The sequence below is a fragment of the Mastigoproctus giganteus genome, chromosome 9 (genome assembly GCF_048544385.1).
Source record: "Mastigoproctus giganteus isolate SK-2022 chromosome 9, ASM4854438v1, whole genome shotgun sequence".
Classification (NCBI taxonomy): Eukaryota; Metazoa; Arthropoda; class Arachnida; order Uropygi; family Thelyphonidae; genus Mastigoproctus; species Mastigoproctus giganteus.
In genome coordinates this window covers 117074292-117102142 of record NC_143583.1, presented here as the reverse complement: position 1 = coordinate 117102142, position 27851 = coordinate 117074292, and the positions used below count along the sequence as shown (strand labels likewise).

Sequence of the window (27851 nt, the reverse complement as noted above, 5' to 3'; positions counted from 1 at the left end):
ACATTTTAAATTATCACCATCTAATTTGCAGAGTCAGTTCTTATATTTAGAGCCTTTGAGCCATTGATCACAAAAGTTTCAGAGAAAGGAAGTTGAAGAGTTCTCAGTGATTGATGCAAATTCATATTATAATATCTTTCTCTGATCTGTAAATGATCCACCAACAAATTTTCAATAAAAAAATATTGATATCAGAGTAATAAAATTACAAATCGTTCTGTCAAATTGTAACAAAATGCAAAGAATAGTAAAAAAAAAAAATTTATGATATTTGGGTCCCCATAAATGATTAATTACATCTACCCATATATTTATTTTGTCTGTAAATTGCTTGTGTTATCTGGTCAATTTGTCTGTTGCTGAATGAAATAAAACTTTGCTATCTATGCCTGAGATTGACTAACTCAGACAAGGAGTGAAAAAAGACCATTAAAGTTCCTTGTGCCATTGACGGGATTCGAACTTGGGCCTTTTCTACGTGGTGGGGAGAAAGGATGGTGGTGGTGATACCACTGTGCTACCTGCACAGACAAAGAATAGTAAAAAATAAATAAATAAAATAAAATAAAATAAATCTACAGCAATGAGTAACATATATTAGTATGAAAACTGGACAGTGTCATGGATCATTCGTAATTTGTGAATGGCTCATATTCACAAATTATGAATCCACAATTTATGAATGAAAACTGGGAAATTAATGAAAACTGGAATAATAAATTTACTTACATCTTCAGCCTTTCTATCACAAGTTGGGAAAAAAAAAATGGTGGTAATGAGTAAATTTTTTCATGTTCTAAATAACTTAAAAATGTAGAATCACTGCACTTGAAAATGTAGAATCATAGAATGGTACACGACGCTTGATAGTCGACCGGGCTAGCCGAGTGGGTAAAGTACCTGCCCGGCAACCCAAAGGTCGCGGGTTCGATTCCCGCCTCGGGCTTGGATCAAAGTACTGCAAAAACCTTGGGAGGTGCAATATGACCACAGAAGCTGATGCGCCAACAACTACAAAAAAAAAAAAAAAAAAAACGACGCTCGATAAGAGCTGCAGAACTTTCTTTTTCTGCCAGTAAAGCGAATGAAAATCTCTGTGATTGGCTGAATTTTTTTTTTGATTCATTTCCCACTCTCTTTTCCCAAGTTACTCCTTCAATTAACTTTGCAACAAATTTTCCCACCACAAACGAAAACAGAACAGATACAGTACATATAAAACGGTTATAAAATGTATTATTCATGGCCAGTGACAAAGTCCGTTGGCTGTAGGAACAGAGCAATAGACAAGGGTAGAATGTTGTTGTGAAAATGGCAAATGAACCTCAAAACCATAAACTTAATGAAACTTAATGCTTTGGAGGGCGCCTCCGTAGCCAGGTGGGAAGGAGCAGCAGTGCGTAACACACGCTTCTTGATTAGACCGGGGTTCGAGCCCGTCACCACCAAATACGGAGGATGCGGAAAGGTCAGGGAATGACCACCGCATATCCCGGAGCAATATGGCCTTAGTTGCTAATGCTCCTAAAAAAAAACCAAAAAAAAAAAAAAAATGCTTTGGAGTGACTGAAGTAGACGCTTTACTCTGCCTGGTCATTGCTTATTCCCTCTCTGAACACCACTTGATAAACGCTAATTTAAAGTGACCAGACGTCCCGGATTATGCGGGACAGTCCTTGGATTTCAGTCATTTGCCACGCATTGCAAACTGTCCTGGAAAATGCCCTGGATTGGACATGTAGCCTCCATAATTAATGGTAAACATAATGCAAATGATTTGCATTTTGTTTGCTGGGAAACAATGGTACGGAAAGAGCTTTTTTCAGTAGTAAATAAGCTGTGGACATCAACAAAAACACAATCGATTGCAGAAACACTGAAAGCAATACTGTAAGTTAAGTACGATTTTGCCAATTCTTGTGAAGAATTTTATGAAGAAATAGCAAATACAGGTAACCCTCGTATAACATGGTAGTTAGGTTCCTATAAAATCTTGTGTAGTGCAAAACCATGTTATATGTGACTAAGAACCAGTATAAAAAGGGGGGTTACGTTCCAAGAGCTAACAAAAGTACACCATTTCGTTAACAAAATGTTAACAAAACTGAAAAAAATCACCATTCTATATTTCGTGTATCTTCTGCTCTCTTTAAAAAATCATTAATTTGGGTTTGTTTGTTTTTGCTTGATAGATCTTTGTAATTTCATCATATAGAACTAAGCATTTTTAAAGCTCCCTTTTGAACTTTGGGCTCCTTTCAATCGAAGAATCTGAATTCAATAAACAAGATTCTAATTGCTTGGCTAACTTTATGCCTTTGTGTATACTTTTCAGTGTAAAATTTGGAAGTTGAGAATTTTCATCTGCGCTATCATCCTCTGAATTGATTTAATTTGATTTGCCTCCGATGCCATTTCCACCAAATCCGCTTTGCCAGCCTCTTTTTCTACCAGTAGTTCTTGAACGTCTTCTGTAATCATATTTTTATTTTTTTATTATTATTTTTTTTAATGAGCATGGCGACTAAGGCTGTGTTGCTCTGTGTTCAAATTGCATGTATTCTGAAGTCGATTTTCTATTTTTCTGGACAAAAAAACCAAGTTTTTAGGAGAAAAAACCATGCTACCCTCGCCTGAGACTGACTAACTCAGCCACATTGTAAAAAATATCCATAAAAAATTCTCCCATCATCAACACGATTCAAACTTTGGTCTTTTCCACCTGGGTGGGATGACGGCAATTCTACCAACTGTGCTATCCACGAGAGCTTCAGTAGTCATATCATCAAAATCTTCCCCTTATACCGACTTATCAAGTTCTATTACTGCATGGATTCTGTTTTCTGTCAGTTCAACCATATTTCCTGAATGAACTGACTCTGCCCATACAGTTTTCTGACATGCATTTAATGTTGGCAGTTTTACTTCTTTGTGTGATAAACTATGATTCCAATACAGTCCACAATTGAAAAATGTTTCCATGTCTCCATCATTTCAGTTCCATAAATTCAATTCAGAATCAATGTTTTCCAAAATTCATTGTAATGATTTTCTGATGTAATGTGTTTCTAAGGTAGATGTAATGCCTTGATCTAATTAAAGAATTTGTACTAGGTGGTAGGAACATTACTTCAACGTTTGGATGACTTAAATCTTTTGGATGGTCTGGCATGTTATCCAATAGTAATAAAACTTTGAAATCTAGATTTTTCCACAAGTTCAACAAGAACAAGTTCAATAGTACATAACCTAACACGAGGATTTCCACGTTAGGTTTGTCAAATTTTTTTTTTTTTTGCATAACGATTAGCGAGCCAAAAGTGGGGATTCACAAAAAATAATGAAAATGATGAAAAATTACATCCAACATAATAGCAGAGTTTTCCCCACACAAAAGCTCAAAAATACCATGTTATGTGAGGTTCTCTAACCGTATTAGAATAAAACCATGTTATATAAGTACCGTGTTGTGCGAGGATTGCCACAATTTATCAATCGTGTTAGAGTGAAACCGTGTTGTAGAAGTACTGTGTTATACACGGGTTGCCTGTAATGAAGAATTATTAAGAAAAATTCACTCAGTGGAAAAATATATATAATTATATTATTTAATTTCTCTTGTTTTTATTGTTAAAAGAAGTATGTATTTTTATTATTATTATTTCACAGAAAAAATCTAATCTTTTTTCATTAAACAAAAATGAAAAACGATTAAAAGCATGATCCCTCTAACAAGTGTTTTTTTTCCCTTCTAATTGCAACTATTTTTCTGAGTTCATGTCCATCTCGCAACCTTCTGTTCATTATGTAGGCATAACACGAGGGGTACCGTGTACTGAATTTCAACCTTTCTGTGAAAAAACAAACAAACCAAATATGGGCTTTTTTTTTTTTAAGGAGTGTGATATTTTATTTTATAAGTTTGTTCAAAGAAGTATATGTATTTAATTTATATTTTGTATGTGAATATTTTTTATATGTAAAATTTTTTTAAAAATATGTGTATATTGTTTCTATGGGGGTTGAACCCCCCCCCCCCAATGTCCCACATTGGAATACTAAGGATCTGGTCACTTTATGCTAATTACAGGAAGGGTCCCTCCCAATACACTGGTCAGGTTCAAAATGGCCTATGCAAAGATCAAAGGATCAGCAATTCAGATATGACTCTTGTTAGCATGGTAGTAACTCATTCCTAGTCCTTGCAGTTTTTCGTTTCAGAAAAAAAAAAAAAAAAAAAAAACCAAAGCCAAATCTAGTGCAATAGGTATTAAAAACGACAACATTGTCCATAACCAGACTATGGACAAAAGTGTAAAAAGAGGCCTTGAGATAATTACCTAGACAATGGCCAAAATTTCCACACCTTTATAAATTATACAGACTTTGCTTTTCACATATTGTGAATTATAAAAATAAATAAATAATAATAATAATAATAATAATAAATAAAAACATTATTTTTGTCTGTGTCCTTACTCATTGATAAAATGTTAATCATATTTTCTAAACATATGTAAAAAAGGTCATTGTTTCGCGGTTTCGCAGGAGCCCCACGCGATTTAATTACATTTTAAAATCAATTCTTTAACTTAAAAAAAAAAAACCTTTTTCCTTCTCTCTCTTTTTTTTTTTTCATCTATTCTCTTTTCCTTTTTTCATTTAATTTTTATTTTTCTGCCAAGCGAAGGGCCCCGATTGAGCCGAATCGGTCCAATTGGCCTACGGCCGGCCCTGTTTGCAGAATAAGCTCTGTCAGTTTCAGTGTGAGAACCTACCAGATGTTAATACGAAAAAGAAAGAATTGATCTACAGTGGCCTTGGTTGGGGAACTGACAAGCATTAGCATTAGCATTAGTAGAGGCATTTGATGCAAGAAAGCAAGCTTATGCAGCATCAGCCAAAAAAAAAAAAAAAAAAAAAAAACCCACTTCCACTTCACCCCTCTGTTCGTTCAAAATACCTGTCCAGCTGAGCCTTAAACTTATTTAGGCTATCAACCTCCACCACAAGGGATGGCAGTCTGTTCCACCAACCAACCACCCGCTGGCTAAAGGCAAATTTCCGCACGTCTATCCTACATCTGTCTTTCCTCAATTTGAATTTATGCCCTCTCAGGTGATTTTTCTGAGCTAGAGGAAGAATCCCATCAGCATTGAGCATGCTTAAACCATTCAAGGCTTTATACACCTCTATCAGATCACCTCGCTGGTGCCTAGTCTCCAGACACTGTAATTTGCAAAACTTAAGCCTTTCTTCGTAAGAGCACCCCTTTGTTCCATTCACTAATCTTGTTGCCCTTCTCTGTACTCGTTCCAGCAGCTCTACATCCTTCTTGAAATGAGGCCTCCAGACCTGTATACAGTACTCTAGGTGTGGCCTGACCATTGCCTTATACAATGGAATAATCACCTCCTTATCCCTGCTGGAAAAATTCCTGTATATCATTGACAATACTCCATGAGCTACTCTTGCAGCCTGTCTGCACTCTCAGAGAACTTCATATCTGCCTGCACAATCACCCCCAAGTCCCTTTCATTCTCTACCACTGTCAGTGTAGTACCACAGAGTTGATACTTTGCTCTGGGGTTGCTGTTTCCCATGTGTAGTACTTTACATTTGTCAATGTTAAACTTCATTTGCCACCTCTCAGCCCATCTGCTCAACCTTTCCAGATCCTGTTGCAGCAGCATAGTGTCAGTAGTGTCCTTGACAACCCTGCCAACCTTTGTATCATCTGCAAACTTGGACATTAAGCTTGATATACCATCATCAATATCATTTATAAATACAGAAAACAATAATGGACCCAACACTGAGCCCTGAGGGACTCCACTAATAACATTAGTCCACTATGAGCAGTGTCCATTGATTACCACTCTCTGTCTTCTCCCCCTCAACCATCCCTTTATCCATAGCAGCAATTTGTCTCCAATGTCACACTGCTCCAATTTGTGTAGCAGTCTTCCATGTGCAACAGTATTAAAAGCCTTTCTAAGATCCAAGTATATAATATCAAAGTTATTCCCTGCATCCAGTTCTTTTGTGACTGCATCATAGTATCCAATCAAGTTGGTCAGGCAAGACTTCCCCTTAACAAAACCATGCTGTGTCTGAGCTATAACTGAAGTCTTGTCTAAATGATCCTGCAGTGCTTCTTTAACCAGTGCCTCCATTAATTTTCCTGGAACAGAAGTTAAGCTCACAGGTCTATAATTACTTGTGTCAGCCTTTGATCCTCCTTTGTGAATTGGGGTCACATTTGCACATTTCCAGTCTATGGGTACCTCTCCTGAGTCCAAGGAAGCTCTCATAATTATGGCTAAGGGTTTGCTTACTTCCTTTGCTGCCTCCTTTAATATAACTGGATAGATCCCATCCACCCCGGGTGCCTTTCTTGTGTTTATCTTCAACAGTTTCTCCTCCTCTTTCTCCTCCACTTCAACAGTTTCTCCTTCAACAGTTTCTCCTCCACCACAAGTGCACAAGAAAGCTTGAAATATAACAGATTATCCTGCATCCAGTTTCGCATTTTAACAATTCCTTATAGTAATGCTGAATGTGAGAGAATATTTAGCCAGGTTTAAAAAAAAAAACACTGGGTTCAGGCCTCCCCTTTTTGGTGAAGCTTTTGAAATGCTGTTGACAGCTAATTTGAAACAAAAGTGGCATTGTTATAAACAAAACTTTGACCCAACATTTCTAAAGAAGTTAGTCTGCATTAGTGTCTTCCTTGAGGCAGTCATAATCATAAGCAGTATTTGGATTATCTGTCTAACAGATAATGCAAACAGAAATCCACAGACAGAAAAATCCTAGGTAAGCTATATACTGGTTAATAATCTTATGGCTGTCTTTTAATATAATATTTTTATACAATGGAATCAACTGATGATGTTAACAATAGCAAATTCTAAATGGGAATTATTCAAGGAAGTAATCTTAGAAGCTACTGGGTTTTTTGAACAAACTAGGAAATACTGTTCAAGGTTTAGGCCTAAATGGATGACAGATGAACTAATGAGACTCGTGGCAGAGAAGACAAATGCGTGGGATGCAAATAAATTATCAGGTGACACAGCAGACTATGGTAGATATAAACTAGTCTGTAATCAAGTCACAAAGGAGGTTAGGCAAGCAAAGGCAGATTATGAGTAATCTTGGGCAAAGGATGCAAAGAAAAACAGTATGTAAACTCTAGAAGGAAGGGGTGAATCAGATTGGTCTACTTGATATCAACTGTTTGATTGTTGTTGAACCTACTGAGGTAGCATACAAATTGAATGAGTATTTTGCTTCTACGTTCACACATGAGGAAGTCTGTAGGGAAGTGGAGGCCAGAAGCTTTTCAAACTCTAGCAGGAAGCTAAATGATTTTCTTTTGCTAAATAATTTTGATATCATCTACTTGGATTTTAGGAAAGCTTTTGATACTGTTGGAATTTTTTTGATACTGTGCATGGAAGACTACAAATTGGAGCAGTACAGCATTAAAGGCAAGTTGCTGCTATGGATAAGGGAATGGTTCAGTGGGACAGAAAGTGGTAATCAATGGACACTGCTATTCATGAACTAATGTTTTTAGTAGAGTTCCCCAGTATTTGGTATTTGGGCACATTGTTGTTTTCTGTATTTATCAGTGATATTGATAAAGTTATATTCAACATAATGTCAAAGTTTGCAGACAGTATAAAGATTGGTAGGGTGGTTAATGACAGCAATGGCAGTGTGTTATTGCAACAGAATCCAGAAAAGTTGGGCAGATATGCTGAGAGGTGGCAACTGAAGTTTAACATTGACAAATGCAAAGTACCTCATATGGCAGGGGTTGGCAACCCTTTTTGACCAAAGAGCCATTTTTGATCTAATTAAAAATTTAGTTCTAATGGTTTCTTGAATTATTTTTAATATATAGTTCACGTTCCTAAAGATTTGATTGCAGAAATATGTTGCTTGTCGCACATCTGGGCTAAAAGTTAAAGATCCACAGTTACATGTTCAAAGAGCCGCACGTGGCTCGCGAGCCACAGGTTGCCAACCCCTGTCATGTGAGTACTGCAGTAACTCCAGAGTAACGTATCAACTGTGTGGCACTACACTTAGTGTAGTGGAGAATGTAAAAATTCTTGAGGGGTAATTGTGCAGTTAGATATGAAATTTTCTGAACAGTGCAGGCAGTCTACAAGAATAGCTCATGATATCTTGTCTATAATATACAGGAATTTTTCTAGCAGGGATAAGGAGATGATTATCTCTTTGTGTGAGGCAATGGTCAGGCCACACCTTGAGTACCGTAATACAGGTCTGGAGGCCTCATTTTAGGAAAAATGTAGAGTTGCTGGAATGAGTACAGAGAAGGGCAACGAGATTGGTGAGTGGAACAAAGGGTTGCTCTCATCAAGAAAGATTTAAGTGTTGCAAAGTGCAGCATCTGGAGACTAGGCACCTGTGAGGTGATCTAATTGAGGTGCATAAGGCCTTGAATGGTTTGAGCAAGCTCAACTTAAATAAGTTCAAGGCAGAACTGGACAAGCATTTGGAATGAATGAATGAATTGGGGTGTGTTTTGTTTTTTTTTTTGGTTGATGCTATATAAACTTGCATTCTTGCATCATATGCCTCTACTAATGCTAATGCTAATATGTGTATGTTGTTGGTGAAATTTAATTCCCAAAAATCTGTTTTCCCCAATCTCTAGCTTTTTTAAAAGATGGAGATTGGGGAAAAATTTGGTAGTTGTCAATATATTATTCAATTTTGTATACACTACAATGTCAAAATAAAATGCATAATTTTAACTTATTTCTTTCCTTTATTCGAAGTATAACTGAATGGCAGAGAAAGCCCACCAGCCAATTGCTTCTTATGTTATGTTTTTTTACATACCTGGTGGAGAATTAAACTTATATAAATGTTTGACTTCCAAGAAAGTTGGTGTTTATTCCAACAGTCACCCTTTGATTAAAGGAAAATTTTAGACATCTAGGATAAATGTCCAAAATTTCAGTTTAAATTTAAACTATTATATTAAATTAAAATTTCCCATTCAATTTAAATTTATGTCCCCTTGTGTGCATGCTGTGATTAAGAATAAAGATGCCCTAAGCATTTACCTCAATCATTTGCATTTTACATTTAAGTCTTGGAGAATCTTGATCAAATCACCTTGCTGATACCTGGTTTCCAAACAGTGTAACTAATGGAACCCTTCTCTCTCTCTCTCTCTCTCTCTCTCTCTATATATATATATATATATATATATATATATATATATATATATATATATATATATATAGAGAGAGAGAGAGAGAGAGACTATATCTTCTACTATATCAACCTTTTAATATATCTACAACATATCAAATTAATACAGACCGATGCAATTAATCTGTGGCATTAATCTGTGGTCTGATTTTATTAATAACCTTAAGTTTCTATGATATTAAAATTTATAAATAATTCTTCGCCTAACATGGATATATATATATATATATATATTAAGCGTACTGAAAGAAAAGAATATACATAAGCAAAGAATAATATATAAACAAATAATTCCTTTTACTATAGCTGAAGAAATAGACCATCAATATAAAAAGCTTAGTAGTTTCCAGAATAATTTCCCCGATCATTTCCCAGTTAGTATTTATATTTGTTAAAATTACATTTGTACCCACTGAAATGAACTTACATGATGCCTAGATCATTTTCAATCCCTCATATGAAAATGAAAGCACTTCCCCTTTCCTTTTATAGTTGTTGTAATAATAACAACTTTAAATAATATCTGATGATTCTTTATTCATAACTAGATTGAGAATGTTTCTTTCTACTCTGGTATATAGAAAGCAGCCATCTCAGCAAAATTAACCATAGTATGTCATTCTGATTTGTTGGCTCACTCTGTTTGTCTGTAAATCATCACAGGCTTTCTGTCTATAATACACTCCTTCTCTCATTTTTGTTTTCCCAGTGCTTATGTTATATCAGACTGACTCAATATAGTTGCTACTAATATGTTCTCTCAAATCCAAATGCTTAGCAGTTAAAAACATAATCACCTTCCCTCTTCTGTCATGTGTATCATTCTTGTATGGATTGTATTTGTGATATTGAAATTCTGCATCCAGTATAGAAGAGTGATACCATGCTTCTGATTTTCCAGTTATGTCCATAAATTGTAAACTTTTCTGGTTATTTTAAATCATCCAATTTATTGGTTACTTACTAGTAGCAATATGCAAATACACAAGAGTCCATTTTTTATGTTTGTTGTGATCCTGACACATTTTATGTAGTTGCTTATGGCAGTTCTTTCTCCAGAAATTTATTTTCTGGTTGGGCTTTAGGTTAGTTTAGCATACTCTGCACAACTATTCAGTAATTATTATTCTCCCACAATGCATGGCTTCACAGCCATTTCCAGTTTTTTCACTGTATTATTGTTACAAGAACCTCATCACAACCATTCATTTATCCTCCCCACACCACAAACTGATAGTTTCAGAAAAATCCAAATGCAGATATTCTCAAGCTCTTCTGTTCAAGTATATTCCTTCCTTAGTAAAGAAGCTCCTTCTATTAACAAGTGTAGGCTGCTGAGAAAAACTTTATTCAATGAGCCTGTGAATTCTCTCCAAGCTGGAATGATTGAACCCCATTATAGTAAAATTCCAGACATTCTCATGTTAAATCCTAACTTAAAGTGCAGTTGGGTGCATCATATTTTAGCTTCAGATAAGTTAGTAAGCGTTCCTTGAATTTTTTTGTCTTTTTAATTCATTCATTTATGTTTTAAAATTTGTTCCATTCTGTAGTTTCTAAACTGATCATGTAACTGTGCGTGTGTAGTATTTATATTAATAAATATTTCAGAAGTTATACTTGGTCAAATAAACAGTTATCTGATCTAGGCTATGAACTTTCCAGACAAAGAATTTTGAGCTCTTGGAAACGAATAAGATTTTCGGGAAATTTTGCCATTTTTTGACTTAATTAACATATTAAATTGTGTTCAATAAATAATTTAATAGTCTTAGTCACATGCATTAGCATATTTTTAAATTTAGCTAGAAATTTTGTAAATTATGATTTAATATTTGTATAGCTTTTGTATCATTAATTTGCCATGAATATTGTGTCACATAATTAGAAGTTTAGTGGTAGTGGAATTATAGGGTTTTAATTTTGGTAAATAAGTAGCTCAAAGGTTCTAATCATGTAGGTTGACATATATTTTTTGTTTTTAGCTAAGCTTCTCATTTCTAATAAGATTATGACTAATTTAAAACTACAAACATAATGGTATAGCATAATAAATGTAATGCAAACTTGATAGCATAATACATGTCATTGCATTTAGGTATCTAAGTTTAGTATGTATTCTCAAATTAAATTGAATTTAAATGGAAATCATGCTTAGAATAGAGCAGCAAAGTACAGGCTCAAAGAAGCAGTAGTGCCATGGCTCAGGGGAGGAACTGAAGGGGACAGACAGTTCTCCTTAAAAAATGTGCAACTTGTGTGATGCTATTGGATCTGTATGGAATGTGAAATGGTACAGCCAAGGGGTGGGTGGGTGTGTTTGGTGCAAAGAGTGTGAAGAAATTACCCATAAACTCTGATTTTCTGATGGGTGTTTATGAACGCTTGAAGAATAGAGCAGATACCATTCGAAGGAGTTAAAATAGGTTGAGCTTATACATGCATCATAGCATGTATAAGCTCAACACAGCAACAATCCCCAAGGCACAATGTAGTGGTCCCACAAGAGTTAGTTATTGTTGGTGACTATTGTGAGTAAAACTGGTAATACATTGTGCAAAATGGATAGGTGGAATGGGACCAGGGTATGTCTGCCGGGGATAGAAGTAAATGATGTCATAGTCATTTACTTCTGTCCCTGGCATCCCAGATATCGTTTAAGGGTGCAAAAGGTGATATTGTTGTACATGTTAGCACTGATGATATTAAGAGTAGGAGATCTGAGGACTTATTTAACAAGTACAATGTTGAGAAAAAGTCGTGAGTAAGGATTAAATTTGAAAGCATCTGCAATTCTGTACAGACACAATAGGAGGAAGTACACGTTGAGAGCCTTGTAAATCAATTTGGCCTTGGAAAAACTATGCAAAGCTCATGGGGTAGAATTTTTCTGTGGTATGTGCTTTTAAATGGAGAGACTGTTTTAAAAGGGATGGAAAATACTTAAATAGAAAGGGTGCAAGGATATTTGTTGATGCTATTGAGGCAGTGTTAAACTGCTAAGCTGCAGGGATACACTAACAGATTAACAAAAGCTGCAGAAAGGTGAAAGTGATTCTTGTATTGCTTCTATTGGAACATGCAACAACCTGCAAAGCAAGGGATCAGAGATTTCAAGCTAAGCTGGCCCTGACTCGTTGCTTTCCAGCAAGGATTCAGGGCCATCATGGAACAAGTTAATACTTGTTCCATTGTGGCCATTATAAAACAAGTTTATTATGGTCATCATGGAACAAGTTAATACTTGGGTTGTGTGTTAGGGTAACTAAGATTAAGAACAGGTGCATGTACACTACACACAAGGAGCATAGTAAATAAATTTGAAATACTGAATAAGACATCAAATGCAGACATTGTAGGGATATAGGAGACAGGTGCTGCTGACCTGCAGTAGACCTACAGAGGAGGTGTACTGACAGTGCAGCATGCCCTTGTAGTGGTTAATAGTATAATCTTCTGTATGGAATATAATTTTCTTTTATTTTTATCTAAAGTGGATGTATAGTACCTTATGCCTGTAACATAGATATTAACTGGGAGGAAGATTGCCTTATAAATAAGAGTAAGTGTCTTCCTTTTTAAACCCCAGTCAGCATGGCTGGTCCTAGCAATTTTCAGCATAATTCCTGATTTTTTTTGGCCACGTGCACAAAATGAAGAAATGAAGATAGACTGAAGTGCACAAAATGAAGATAGAATGAAGAAATATCTAGGTATAATATTTGACTTATCGTCAAATATTATACGTAGATATTTCATTTCTGTTACTAGGGCTGTTGTTTTACCTGCTATTTTATTATGTAGATGTCTGTTCAAATTACCTTTTAATAGACTTGATTTGGTTTTACTACTGGATATTGCTAGTTTGTATATACTTGCCCATTACTGGGGGGGGGGTATCAGTTGCTAAATTGGCAAGCTGTAGATAATGGGATATGCATCCCATTATCTATAGCTTGCAAAATCTTAATTTTATCTGTGATTTTGCAAAGCTGTCTGCTTTCTTGGATCCATACCAATAAACATACACTCTAAATAATGAAATTAACTTCTAGCTGATGTTTCTTTCATTACCACACTGTGAGAAAAGAGCGGGATAAATCTTAAAAGATGATTTCTCATGGTGAGGCTGCAAGCTTGTGAATTACTTCAATATATTTTGAAGCATTCTGGCATTTTAAATGTGAATGTTGTAATAAAAAAGTAAAAATTCAGATTAAGAGGTAGAAATTTATGGTTGTTACAGAGAAATCCTTTTATTTTCAAGGTTGTTATACTGAATATAAAATAGCATTAGGTTAATGAGAAATTGGCTAACCACATAAAACATTATAATTTGTTGGGACATTAAAAAGAGGGTTACTATAAAGAGCTTCAACTGTATATAGCACGAGAAAACATTTTTTGAAAATAGAATTTAAAATGCAATGAATAAGAAAGGGGAAGGGAGAAGATTCTGTGAACTTTTAGTCTCACAGTATGCAGGAAAATGTGAGCTGAAGATTTCCTTTAGGAATGAGTGCACATAAGGTTGCTTGTAGAAAGGACTATGTATGTTCATGTAACAAAAACACCTAACATGCATATGTGTTTATTTGTGCCACTATTGTAGATTTACTCTTAATGTAGTATATCCTCAACCATTTATGCAATAATTACTTTACAAATGAGCACATAATACACTTACTACTAAAAGCTTCATCTGTGGAAAGCATCTGGTCTTATTCCATTTTATAGTATGACTTAGCAAATCCATCATGCTCAGCTTTATTAAAAGAATACAGAAACACTAGTGCAGATGACTTTGGCAGCATGAGCAAGGAGAAAGAAGTTAAGGAATATAGTTGTGTTTTGGAAGAATGAAATAAAATTGCAGATAATTACATCATCTGCAATTTTATTTCATTCTTCCAAATGAATTCTGAATGCTAATTGCAGATGATGTAACCTACCAGTTTATGCATTACTATCAGACTTTACTTCTGAAGTTTTATTTTCTTGCCAGTTCTGTTTTATTTATTACTTTTTCCAGAATTTCTCTTTTTATAGTATTTTCATTGGAATACCTTCCATTCACTTAAACCCACTTTTTTTAAAAAAATAAAATATCCCTGTTAAATTCCCATTTTGGGAATATGCTTGGGAGTACACTCCCATGAATATTCTCTGAAAAAAACAAACAAAAAAACCCCCCTAACATTATTCAATGCCACTGTTTGCTTGCATCAACAAAGAATTAATTGTTGTTGTAACTGGTATTTTGACATCTACTTTGAAATCTTTTGTTATTTTTTACAGATCAGGATGAGTGTTCCATAATAGGTATGTGTGCTAATGGTGTCTGTGTAAACGTTGATGGTTCCTTCATTTGTCGTTGCAAACCAGGATTCACAATGTCTCCAAGTAAACAATCTTGTATAGGTAATTAACTTTCCTTTCTATTTTCTATATCCATTTATAATTAAAAAAATATATATATATATTCAGTTTGCTTTTTGATTTAACTTAGTAGTAGGCATAAAGGGAGTTTTCTTTAACCACCAACTATAAATGGCTTTCCTATGTTGGAATTATATTAGTGTTCAACTTTCAGTATCTTTTCAAGGAGTCATCACGAGGATCCCTTGCATAATATTATCAGCATCAGGAATAATTTCTGAATTCAGGATATAAAGAATCCTGTGTACGTTGGTGATCACCAACATAGTGTTATAGTTTCAACTATAGTGTGCTGAAGTGAGATTTACTCAAAGATGTAACTACCATCAGGGGTAAAGGGAAGGGTTTTTGCTAGATCAAGATGAGTGTTCCATAATAGATATGTGTGCTAATGGTGTCTGTGTAAACGTTGATGGTTCCTTCATTTGTCATTGCAAACCAGGATTCACAACATCTCCAAGTAAACAACCTTGTATGGGTAATTAACTTTCCTTTCTATTTTCTATATCCACTTATAATTTTTTTTAAAAAATGTATTCAGTTTGTTTTTTGATTTAACTTAGTAGTAGGCATAAAGGGAGTTCTCCTTAACTGCCAACTATAAATGGTTTTCCTATGTTGAAATTATATTAGTTTTCAACTTTCAGTATCTTTCAATCCAAAGGTGGTGCAAGTGCACCACCTTTGGATGTTGAAGTAATAAACAATTTTTAATATTCTCATTAATTTCTTGATACATTCAAACAATACAAATTTTTAATATTAATATTGAATTACTGTGGCACAGAGCAAAACGGAGACAGAACAAGTTGTCTCCGTTTTGCTCTGTGCCACTGTAATTCGATATTAATAATGAATCCAGAGCGCACAGGCCTCTTTAATCATAATACAAATTCTACAAAAAAAACCTAAAGTATTAATTCAAATAATTTATTAAAACAAGAACAAAATTAAAATAATTTTTGCAAAACAGAACTAGACCCCGTTAATTTTTATCATTATCTTTAAATAAAAATTGCAATCTTCTTGGCTTCTTTGCAAATATAATTTGATGTAGTTGCATTCATAAAATCTGCATTGCCAATGATGAAATTTCGTGCCTATTTCTTTTTCACTCTGCCTGAATTGCGTTCACAGTCTGCGTAGTACTTTCTCCCACTGATCACGAAATGTTGGCTCTGCTCTACACGTAAATCAGTCATACATGACTTAATTAAGATATCCCATGAAAATTTGTTGAACAAACCATTTATTCCCACATGCACCACTTTCAGTCTGCGCAGGTAGCACAGTGGTATCATCACCTTCCTTCCCACACAGAGTGGAAAAGGCCTGGGTTCGAATCCCATCAATGACACAAGGAACTTTTATGGGCTTTTATCACTCCGTGGTTCAGTTAATTGGTTTCAGGCGTAGATAGCAAGATTTCCCCCCCAAAAACAGGTTTTTTTCGTCCAGCAAAACAGGCAAATTGACTAGAGAACACACGCAATTTACATACACAATACACATGGGTATATGTAATAATTTAGCAGGTGACCCTAATGTAATATAGTAGAATGTCGATTATCCAAACTAATTGGGACCAAGGTGGGTTCTGTTAATGAAACATATATGCGAATAACCAGTTTATACAAAACAAAGTGTAATTAGACCTACAATTAAATTATTGCACGCAAGGTTAAGGTTATTGCTACTGTATTTTAAAATATGAAGTATTATAAAAAATGATTGATTTAGGAAATGGTTTGTAAATAATAACCAAAACGTTTTGAAGAAACAATGTATATTATATATTACATTTATTTTGAACTTACCTAATTGTTTTACATGGTTTCAACCATAAATCACACTGTTTATTTCTGTTTGTGTACAAAAAAACACACACACAAGTAATTGCACACAAATCAGAGTATAATGAATCTTTATTTATTTTTTAAAATATGTAATCGTGAATTTTCTTTGAACCATGCGAGATTGTCTTTTTTTCGTGGCGAGGTCTCTCATCCTCTTTAATAGCATATCTCCATAGATATGCTATTAAAAATGATTGATTTAGGAAATGGTTTGTAAATAATAACCAAAACGTTTTGAAGAAACAATGTATATTATATATTACATTTATTTTGAACTTACCTAATTGTTTTAACTGCATTCAGACAGTTGCTCACACCATGCCATTGCAGTTTCTAGTCAGTGAAGGCCTCTGCATGGGCATTCCGCTCCCTCTTCTTCTTTGTCATCAGAATCACCTTGGCGAGGTGATTCTGATGGTTAAAATCAGCATGTCTTCATACTGAACTCATACAGCAATTTTTTCTTCTGTTAAAATATGATAACCAGGATCATCAGCATCGTTGTTTAACCATTCCTCTGTATCATCTTGCCCACACTCGGAAAACCTGAGAATCCCTTGAAATAAAGTTACAATCTCACCTAAGTCTTCATTTAGATCTTGCACATGTGTGACCGTCTCTTCAGCAGCATCCCAAAGTTTATGCCATCCTTTTTTCAGATTTCTCTCCTACAGCATGTTCCAGGCATCTGCTAACATGTAGCAACAATCCTTAATGGTGAGCTTCTTTGAAAACTCAACCACACTCTCTTCTTCTCCCTCTGGTAGCAGCAAGTGACACAAAACTTGTTTTTTTGTACATTTTTTTTAGTTTTTCTATAACATTGATCCATTGGCTGCAGCAGGACTGTAACATTTGGCAGTAAAAACCTGACAATGAAGTTGTTATCAAATGAATTCAGTTTTTCAAGAGGAGGGTGAGATGGTACATTATTGATAATAAGCAAAGCTTTACCCTCATTTTCTCTATGCCTCTTCACACTTGGAATAAAATCTTGGCTACACCAATCCAAAAAAACATTGGAATTCATCCAAGCATTTTTTTTTTTTTTTTTTTTGTCCTTTATATCATACTGTAGGCACTACATCTTTAAAGCATCTTGGATTTTTGGATTTCCCAATCATCAACAAAACACGCTGTCCACTTGCATTTGCAAGTGGACAGCGTGTTTTGCCATAACTGTAACATGCTGTTTGTTAGCTTTGAAACAAGGAGCAGCCATTTCTCGTTGTGATGCAAGGGATTTATGAGGGAGTGACTTCCAGTTAAGACCAGTTTCATCTGCAATGTGAATGTCATCTTTGGAAAACTTTCTTCCTCTGCCATTTTCAGAAAAGACCGTTTAAGAGATTCTGCTTCTGGGACATCACCTGATAAAGCTTCTCCTTGAATTTCAAGCTCCCTTATACCGTGGCGAGATTTAAAAATTTTCAGCCATCCTGTACTGGCTTTAAATTCAGATGGGCTTTTAAAATTAAAATTTTGCTTCAATGGTAATGCTTTTTTTTGTATAACAGCGGTCCAGAAATAGGTTTGCCTTGACTTCTCTTGTATAGAAACCATAAATAAACATTCTTCTAATTTCTCATTGCTAGCTTTTTTCATAGTTTTCCTTTTTTTTAGAATCATGTTCATTGTTTAACTTTGAAGTAAATTAAAATTTCATTTTTTTCTGCTCTTTATGTCAGATATGGTTGCTTTACCAATGTTAAAATTCTTAGCAGAGATACACCGGTTTTGCCCTTTTCCAGTTTATTAATCATTGTTATCTTCTCTTTTGTTACCAACACATTGTGGATTCTTTTGTCTGTAAACTCCATTATTAACACAAAGGGGCAGCAGTATTAAAATTAAAAAACAAAATGACACAATATTTCAATTTGAAATAGCCACGAACAAAAACTTGAACATTGAGTGATTAGAAACAAAATGCCTGAAATAACCTCACACTGCAGTGGTTCGCAGCAAACTGAGTGAAAGCTAACCGCTCTTCACCATACTTCCATGCTTACAACGGACAAAGGTACAACAGACAATGATGCAACAAGGTCATGGGAGACTATCCTGGGTGCACACAGTAGTTAAAGCCAACATTTGATTTTTAACTCCTGTAATGATAAATTAAGAATATTTCTATGCTATACTGCATATATCTTAAAATAAATAATTGGACATGAATTCATCATGTGGCAGGAGTAATATTTCATCATAACAACCAGTACACTAAAAGTAAATGCTGTAAATTTTTTGGGACTCTACCGCTCATGTAGGTAACTTATTCCAGTAATTTATAACTCGCTGGCTAAAATAAAACCTCCTGCAATTCAGTCTAAACATCTCCCCCCCCTTGTAACTTGAAATTATGGCCCCCTTGTTCTAGAATCATTTATAACAATGAAAATTTCATCCTTATTCATTTTACTTATGCCTCTCAGAGCTTTGAACACCTCAATCAAGTCTCCTCTAAGGTGCCTAGTTTCCAAGCTCTGCAACCCACATATTCAAAGTCTTTCCTCATACGGATGCCCTTTTGCCGATCTCACCAGGCAAGTTACCCATCTTTGGACCCTTTCAAGAAGCTCAACGTCGTTCTTTAGGTGCGATGTCCATACTTGAACACAGTATTCCAAGTGTGGTCTAACAATAGCCATTATATAATGGGATTATGATGTCTTTATCTCTACTCGCAATTGTTCGATAAATCATCAATAGGACACCATGGGCCTTAATTGTAACCAGTCTACAATGCGAGAACTTCATGTCTGACCATATTGTAATACCCAATCGTTTTCCTCCACTACTGGCTTTAGTTCAATTCTGCCAAGTGTATAAGTTATTTTTGGGGTTACTGTTCCCCAGGTGCAATACCTTACATTTTGCTGGATTAAAGCATAGCTGCCATTTTTCTAACCATCACTGAAGTTTTTCTAGATCACTCTGAAGAAGTTTTGCTTGGCAGTGATCATTAACTACTCTACCAATCTTTACATCAGCTGCAAATTTAGGCATCACGCCCTCGATCCCTTCATTGATGTCATTTTTGAAAATCAAAAAATAACACTGGTTCTAATGCTGATCATTGGGAAACCCCACTTCTTACGTCAACCCAATCTGAGGAATAACCATTTATCCCAACCCTCTGCCTCCTGCTCAGAGGCCATTCAGCTATCCATCTAAGGATTTTCCCTGTGATTCCAACCTGTTCCAGCTTATAAAGTAACTGCTTATGTGGGACTGTGTCAAATTCTTTGCTGAAATCCAAATAAACAATGTTGAAATTATTCCTAAAGTCCAGCTCTTGAGTGAGCCTGTCAAAATAGCTAACCAGATTAGTTAAACATGATTTTCCTTTTATAAAATAATTCTGAGTATCCTTCAGAATTCCGTTTCTATCAAAATAATCCTGAATTCTAACCTCGATCATTGTCTCCATGATTTTTCTTACTACTGAAATTAGACTAACCGGCCTGTAATTTCCCACTTCACTCTTAGAATCGCCCTTATGTATTGGAGATTGCACTTTTCCAATCCAACAGAATCACTCTCAAGTCCAGTGATGCTCTCATAATTAGCCTCAACGGTTCAATGCACTCACTTGCCACCTCCCTTAAGATTATAAGGTAGGTATATATATATATATATATGTATTTTTTTTTTTTATGAAAACCCCAAACATGAGAGGTATTAGAACCTGTAGTACTTAGTACTGTGCTTGGGTCTGAGGTTGAGGAGACGAAGGAGGTTGAGAAGACGAAAGAAGATATTTGTTGACATTAGACTTGAACTTCTGTAGACTATAATTTTCAGGAAATACATATGAAGGAAGGTTGTTCCAGAAAACGGCAGTTGAATGAATAAACAAGACAGATGAAAAGTTGGTTCTGTGAATTTGAAGTTGGACAGTAAATTGATGTTGGCTGGTGGTGGCACGTGTTCGGACTGTTTTGAAAGAGAGAGCGGGAATTATAGAATCCAATTCAGAAGAACAGTGCCCATGGAAGTATCAGTAGAAAAGGCATGCAGCAGAAACAGTATGTCTATGAGACAGCAAGTGGAGAGACTCTTTAGAGAGGAGTCATTAATTAACCTAACTGCCCTCTTCTGAATGGAATCTAGAAGCCTGAGAAAGGTTTTGGGAGCACAGCCCCAGATGTGGGAACAATATTCCATGGTAGGGCAGATTTATGATTTGTACAGAGTGAACACTGTTTGGAAGAAAAGTAACACTGAGAGCAAAAGAGAAAACCAAGTTTTTTAGATGCAGAATAAGCAATACTTGTAATATTCTTGTGCCAAGAGAGATTAGAAGTCAGGGTAATCCCCAAAAGAGATATATCAACTTGCCTAGAAATCGGAGTATCACCAAAGGTAACCATAGGAGCAGTAGATGTATTCTATGTTACACTTGTTCCCGAATGGTGATGGTGTCTTCCACGATGACAATGCGCCGAGCCATCGGGCAATTGTGCAGGAATGGTTTGAGGACACAGTTCTGACTTCCAGCATGTTGATTGGCTTCCAATCCCCCCCCCCATATCAATCCCATAGAACACTTGTGGGATGCTATGGAAAGGCATATCAGGCATCTGGATACACGAATCACCTCCATACCTGCATTACTGACCGCATTACACACAGCTTGGTTGGCCATACCTCTCGAATTCTTCCGACATCTTGATTCAATGCCAAGTCGGATAGCTGCTGTACTGAGGGCAAAAGAAGGACCTACGAAGTATTAGGTAGGTGGTCATAATTCAGTGATCACTCAGTGTGTGTGTGCGTGTATATATATATATATATTTTTTATTTTTTTCATGATTTGTAAAATTTGCCGCCCCTTATAGAATGGCGCCCAGGACAAGGGGCCCTGCTAGCCTGTGCTTTAATCTGGCACTGTTTTTGAGTTCTTCAGAAGTTGACTTTTATGCAAAATTACAGTATCTTTTTTTAACTCAGTTTATTTATTTGTATTGAAATAAGGACAGAAAAGTTTTACATATTTTATAATTCAGAAACAGTAATGCAATATTCTATGGTGTTGTATTTGAACGAAACAAAACAAAAACAATAATACAATATTTTATGGTGTTATGTTTGAAATTATATATTTCACTAAATTATAGTTTTTCTGTGTAATATTTACTATCTAAATATAGTTTTTCCTCCTAGATATTGATGAATGTGCAGAAAATCGACGAATTTGTGTAAGAGGAAAATGTGAAAATCTTCCAGGGAGTTATAGATGTGCCTGTCTCCCAGGTTTTACACTTTCACCTGAAGGAGACTTTTGTATTGGTAAGAAATAAGTAGAACTGAATTTTTATAAATGCAGTATATGTTGTTTCCATTGCAGTGCTTTACATAAGCTGTTGCTGTTTTCATCACAATGTTATGATGGATAAAACACACCAAATGATACAAGTACATTATATGAATGTTTTCGTGTCACTGAGATTGCATTGAATGATAATCATAAGAGTTGTAAATTAATTATCTTTCAGTGTATTAGCTGGATAATTCCAACTGGCTGTGTTTTAAAATGAATAATGGGACTGCTTGACTGTTATAAGTTATTTAAAGAAAACAACTATTTGAAAAAAAAAAAAAAAAAAGGAAATTGGTTGTATTGAAAAATTGTATGTGAAAAGGATATTAATCGTTTTAAACAAACATAGAATAAAACTGTCAGGACATTATCCAGCTAATTGACTTTCTGCTCATTGGTGCATTCTAGCCTTTCAAAAAGTGTAAAATGCAGCATTAGGTATGATTCCAGTAATATTTATACTGGAATCATTTAACATCTCATATAATTAACGTAACTTTATTAAAGAACAACGTGCCATTGGAATATTATTATTATTGTTGTTGTTGTTGCTGCTCTTATACTATTTCTCTCTGATTGGGGATTCCACCTCGTGATGGATATTACTACTAAGTCCACAGGGTGGTTGTTATGTTGGTCGAGGAAATCTCTGACTATTCTACAGGTGTTCAGAATTGTGACTTTCCGAAGTTCCTTGTAGGTGTTTGCCGGGAGACCTATTGCTGCTAGGATGTTATATAGGATCTTTGGCACGATACCGGTGGTTTACAATGATCAGGATGGTCGTTACTTGTTGCATATACTACATCTCTTTGATCTCCTGTCTTAAGTTCATGTATAGCCACTCCCCGACTTTTGTAAGGGTTGCGTTCCACAGAACTCTACATAAGTCGGGATTTCCCTGAATGCTTATGCAGCACTCGCAATTTGATTTAAGCAAAAAAGAAATGTTCGACGGACATGTAAATAGATTTATTTATTCAATTTTTTTATCTCATGCGCAGGAAAAATTACAAAAGTGTACAAAATTACAAAAATTTCAAAATTATAAAATTACAAAAAGAGAGAGGAGACAGGTATAATGTCAGCAAGTTTTACCTTTCGAGTATCGTTGCCAGAATTAACTCTCCAGCTGATAAGCACACTGCTGTGGAAGTTGAGAGCTGTGGATATTTAGAAGGAGTTTTTTCCAGCCCATCACAAAATTTCTCTGCAGCTGCAGAATCGGCACAGGCAACTTCACTACATGCTGCTTTAATGTTTTTGAAACCACCTGTTGCTTGCCACGGACTTGGCTTGGAGTTCGCTGTACTTATCATTAATATCTTCATAAATACTTCTTGCCTTTGCTTGAATGGCCATTGGCCTCAGGGGCACTTGCTCCTGAATCTGATTTTCCATCCATATTATTAATAGCTTTTCCATCTTCGATATAGCACCTGAACGCTGTTTTGTGATCACTGTTGATCTTAAATGCGCTGATCCTTTAACTTTTATACATGCACTGTCCCTTAAAATAGTATTCACTGTTTAAGCAACAAGACCTAATTCTGTGCAATAGATGACAAACTTTGTGCTGCTTCGTACTTCTTAATCATTTTCATTTTCATTTCTAAATCAATTTTGTTTTGTTTCCTAGCACTGCCAGAACTTGCACTTTCTGTTGGTCCCTTTCCGTTAAACATTGTAATAAGTAAATAGGAATGAAGAGAAGATTCTGAAAATTTATTATGTTTTTTAAATGATTGAAGATTTCAGTGAAGGGGAACTCATTTCACCATAATACCGTAATGTAAAAACCCACAGAATTCCAGTTATCGGTATTATCGCAAATGCAATAAGATCGAGTTACTACCTGTTTATAATAGATTGTGTCAACATAAAAGCCCAATAAACTGGAAAGTGCAAATTGTTTTTATTGTTTTATGGTAGTGACCTCCAGAAATGTGTTTTAGAAAAATATCACAAAGGCATTCAAAATTGATTCTTATAACGGAACATATGATAACGATGAAAGTGTAGTGCAATTTCCATTATAAAAATGACCTTTGAGAGAGATAAGTAGCTTAGTTATATAGCAAAAATTTCAACTTCCAAGGTTTTGGAATGAATTACCAAAAAAAAAAACCAATGTGTTATTGGGTTTACATTATGATATTATCATGATAACCCCATTTATTCCTCTGGGATGCAAAATATGTTTCCACGGTTTTTTAAAGTTTGCACTGGCCATCAAAAATGTAAAGTCGAATTTCTGTAAGTCTAGTATTACATAAGCCGGGGAGTGGCTGTACTTCTTGATTTTTTCCTCATGGGTTTTCTGGAGGTTGCCAGTGTTGGGCATTGCCATGTCAGTCAGATAGGTAGCCTTTTCCCTCTTGTCCACAAGGGTTATGTCTGGTCTGTTGTGCGGGATTGTCGTGTCCACTATTATGGTGTTGTCTCGCTACAGCTTGTGGGAAGGGGTCTCTAGTACTGCCTTGGGTTTGTACTTTTAGTACAGTACACTTTCTTTGATCAGCTAGTATTTTCTTGCTAACCTCTGTTGTATTATCCTGGCTACCTGGTCATGTCTACGAGTGTACTCAGTCTGGGTGATCACCTTGCATCCCGCAGTGATGTGTTGGATTCTACTTCAGGTGGGTGAGGGTGTACAGGTTTTTCCTTCCTTCTTTGAGGTTATATCTGTATTTTCTGCTGTTGAGCATGGTGAGTGCTAGACAGAACCATAGTGGACTTAGTGGCTCTCCCTGAAAGATTCCTCTCCTGATGGGGATTACTCTGGTTGTGATGTTCTCGACCTTAATGGTGGTACTCCATTTCTCCATCATTGCTCCCAGGAAGTTTGTCACTATTGAATTGACTTTGTATATATATATATTCAGCGTCTCTGTTAGCCAGCTATGATGCACTGAGTCAAAGACCTTGCAGTATCGATGTGGTCTGTGTACAGATTTTATTATTATTATTGTTATTGCTCATATTATTTCTGCCTTATTGGGGGTTCCACCTCGTGTGTACCAAGTACACAGAGTGGTTGTTGTTATGTCTGTTGTTACTGTTAGTCGAGGAAATCTCTGACTATTCTACAGATGTTCGGAATTGCGACTTTCCGAAGTTCCTTGTAGGTGTTTGCCGGGAGACCTATTGCTGCTAGGCTGTTATGTAGGGTCTTTGGCACCATACTGGTAGTGTACGCAGTGATCGGGATGATCGTTACTTGTTGCATATGCCACATCTCTTTGATCTTCTGTCTTAGGTTTGTGACTTCCTGATTTTTTTCCTCATGGGTTTTCTTGAGGTTGCCAGTGTTGGGTACCGCTTGTGGGTTGGGTTCTCTAGTACTGCCTGAGGTTTGCACTTGTAGTACTGTACATTTTCTTTGATCAACTGGTATTTCCTTGTAGCTTCTGATGTATCATCCTGGCTACCTGGTCATATCTATGAGTATACTCAGTCTGGGTGGTCACTTTGCATCCTACAGTGATGTGTTGGATTGTTTCTGAGGACAGATGACTTCGTTGACACATGTCATCTGACACTCCGTGCTCCTTGGCAGTGTATTTTTTCTATAGTTTGTGGTGTTGATTACCTGGTCTTGGATATCCAAGAGATGCTCGCCATCCCGCTCTTCCCTGAGAAATGCAGTCTCATGGGAGAGCATTCCACTCGTGAGCCATGCATTGGAAGCAATTTTATCTATGTGATCTTGATGGAAGTCATTGTAGTGGCTGCCATGGAGTGTCTTTGTCTTCTTTGCCCATCTTTCTAGCTTCATTTGTGCCATCTGGGTGGGAGGAGACTCCTCACTTAGGTTGTGAGTGGGTTATACCACTTGTTTATCTTCCTTATGGTCTGATAGAGTTCTGCTGTGTGTTTCTGGAAGTAATCCTTCAGATTATCAATTGCTGTTTTCTGTTGATTGATGAGGTCTATCAGGCCCCCTTCTCCCTATTTCTGAGCTATTGTCAGTCTCTCCACAGCTGACTTTGGTAGTATTGGCAGCTCTTGGTAATCTTTGTCCTTCTCACGATATCCTCCGGCTCAGTGTTAGTTTTGTCTATGACCCCGAAGGAGTATGTTAGCACTGGGACTGCATAGGTGTTTGTGACTTTAACTGTTTTCCCTCCATTCAGCAGGCTTCTGAGTTTCTGATGGTATTTTTCAATCAGGCAGGCCTTGATTTTCTTCTGTAATTGCTGAGCCTACATCATCCCCATGTATTTGTAGAACTCTCCCTCTGTCATGGCTTCAATTTCTTTGCAAGTTTGCAGCTGATAGTTTTGGCCAACTAATTTTCCCTGATGTAATCTGTGGTCTTGCATTTGTTTAGATTAAATTCCATCCTGATATCATTACTGAATTCTTCGGTAATCTGGAGTTGTTGCTGGAGTTGCTTCTTGATTGCCACATACAGTTTGATGTCATCCATATACATTAGGTGGGTGAGGTTGTACAGGTTCTTTCTTCTTTCTTTGAGGTTATTTCTGCACTTACTACTGTTGAGCATGGTGGATAGTGGTTTAAGTGCTAGACAGAAGCACAGTGGGCTCACGGCCAAGGAAAGATTCTTCTCCTGATGGGGGATCAGTCTGGCTGTAACGTTCTCAATCTATTATTATTACTTCTCAGTAATAATAATAGATTGTTGTTGTTCTTCTTATATTATTATTATTATTGTTATTAGCCATATGGTGTAAGGCAGCCTGAGGCATTTGCTGCACCTGCCAAAAAAAATTCTGAGCTACCCTGAGAGAGAGAGAGAACAAGAGTCAGAAGTAGAGGGGAATCACCAAGAAAAATGATTTTTTATTTTTATCTTTTAAACGTATAATAGAAATGCAGGAACAAGCCAATTTAGGAGATTTAACAAAGTATAACTGTAGGCAGTAATGTTTTTAGCAGTTAAGAGAAAAGTAGATGGATCAAGATAGAAGTCAGAGCTTTACTTGTGTTTTAGGAACTGGAAAACCACACTATGATCTATGACTTGAGGAAGAATCAACACTTTTATAAAATATCTGTGAAGTTATTAAAAATGTGGAATATTATTAAAAATATTATTTGAACTTGTTACACAAAAATGCATATATATATTAGAGGTGTATATATTCACTTCTAATTATTAAATATTCTTTAGTTTTAAAAGATAAATATATATACATATACAATGAAACTTCCCTTTAACGGACAGCCATGGGGAATGAAAATTTGTCCGTTAGAGAGAAGTGTCCGCTAACAAGAAGTCTGAGGGAGAAAAAAAAAAAAGAAAGAAAAATCGTTAAACGTTTAATGTAAAATTAAATTAAAATATATACAGATTTTGAACAATATTTTTGTAAATAATATACAATTACATAGACAAGAGATAAATAAAAATCGTTTAATGTAAAATTAAATTAAATTTATATACAGATTTTGCACAATATTTTTGTAAATAATATACATACAATTGTGCTATGCATATTATGACTTTATCTTAAGAAAAATACATACAGTAATCACTTATTTTCTTCTGCACCTTCTTCCGGCTGATAATTTTGTTTTCAACATTTGTTTGGAGTGAAGAACCCATCGAAAGTCCTTCAGTATCTTCTTCAGTGGCGAAAACATTTTTAAATGATTGATTTGTACGAGCGCTTCTTCTATTTTCATCGGTGGTTCGTCGTTAATATGTTCTTCGACAGAATGACCTCCTTCCATTTCTTCATCCTCATGAGGAACTTCTTGAAGAATATCGATGATAATGTTGTTGATATCTAGAGCACCATCTTCTGTAGTGAGGTTCGAGTCTATATCTTTGTAGCCAGGGTCACTTGTAGCGGAAGTATCGTACATTATCAATAGATGTTGAAGTTCTTGTTCTTCTTGGTACTCCACATTGCTGTTCACAACTTCAATTTTTGCATTTGAGAAGCCAGACTTTACAAAACAGTTCACGACAGTTTGTTTACTGAAGAGGAAAT

At 35.7% G+C, this 27851-nt stretch overlaps 1 protein-coding gene across 3 annotated transcripts in view; it reads left to right on the top strand.

The window, feature by feature from the left end:
* LOC150080668 (fibrillin-2-like) overlaps window positions 1–27851 on the top strand; it is a 1460049-nt gene that overhangs the window by 312431 nt on the left and 1119767 nt on the right. For all 3 annotated transcript variants that reach the window (XM_090381969.1, XM_090381968.1, XM_090381967.1), the window contains exons 11-12: window positions 14563–14685; window positions 21729–21854. In XM_090381969.1, the coding sequence (XP_090238095.1) occupies window positions 14563–14685; window positions 21729–21854 (249 nt within the window). The remainder of the gene's footprint in view (window positions 1–14562; window positions 14686–21728; window positions 21855–27851) is intronic.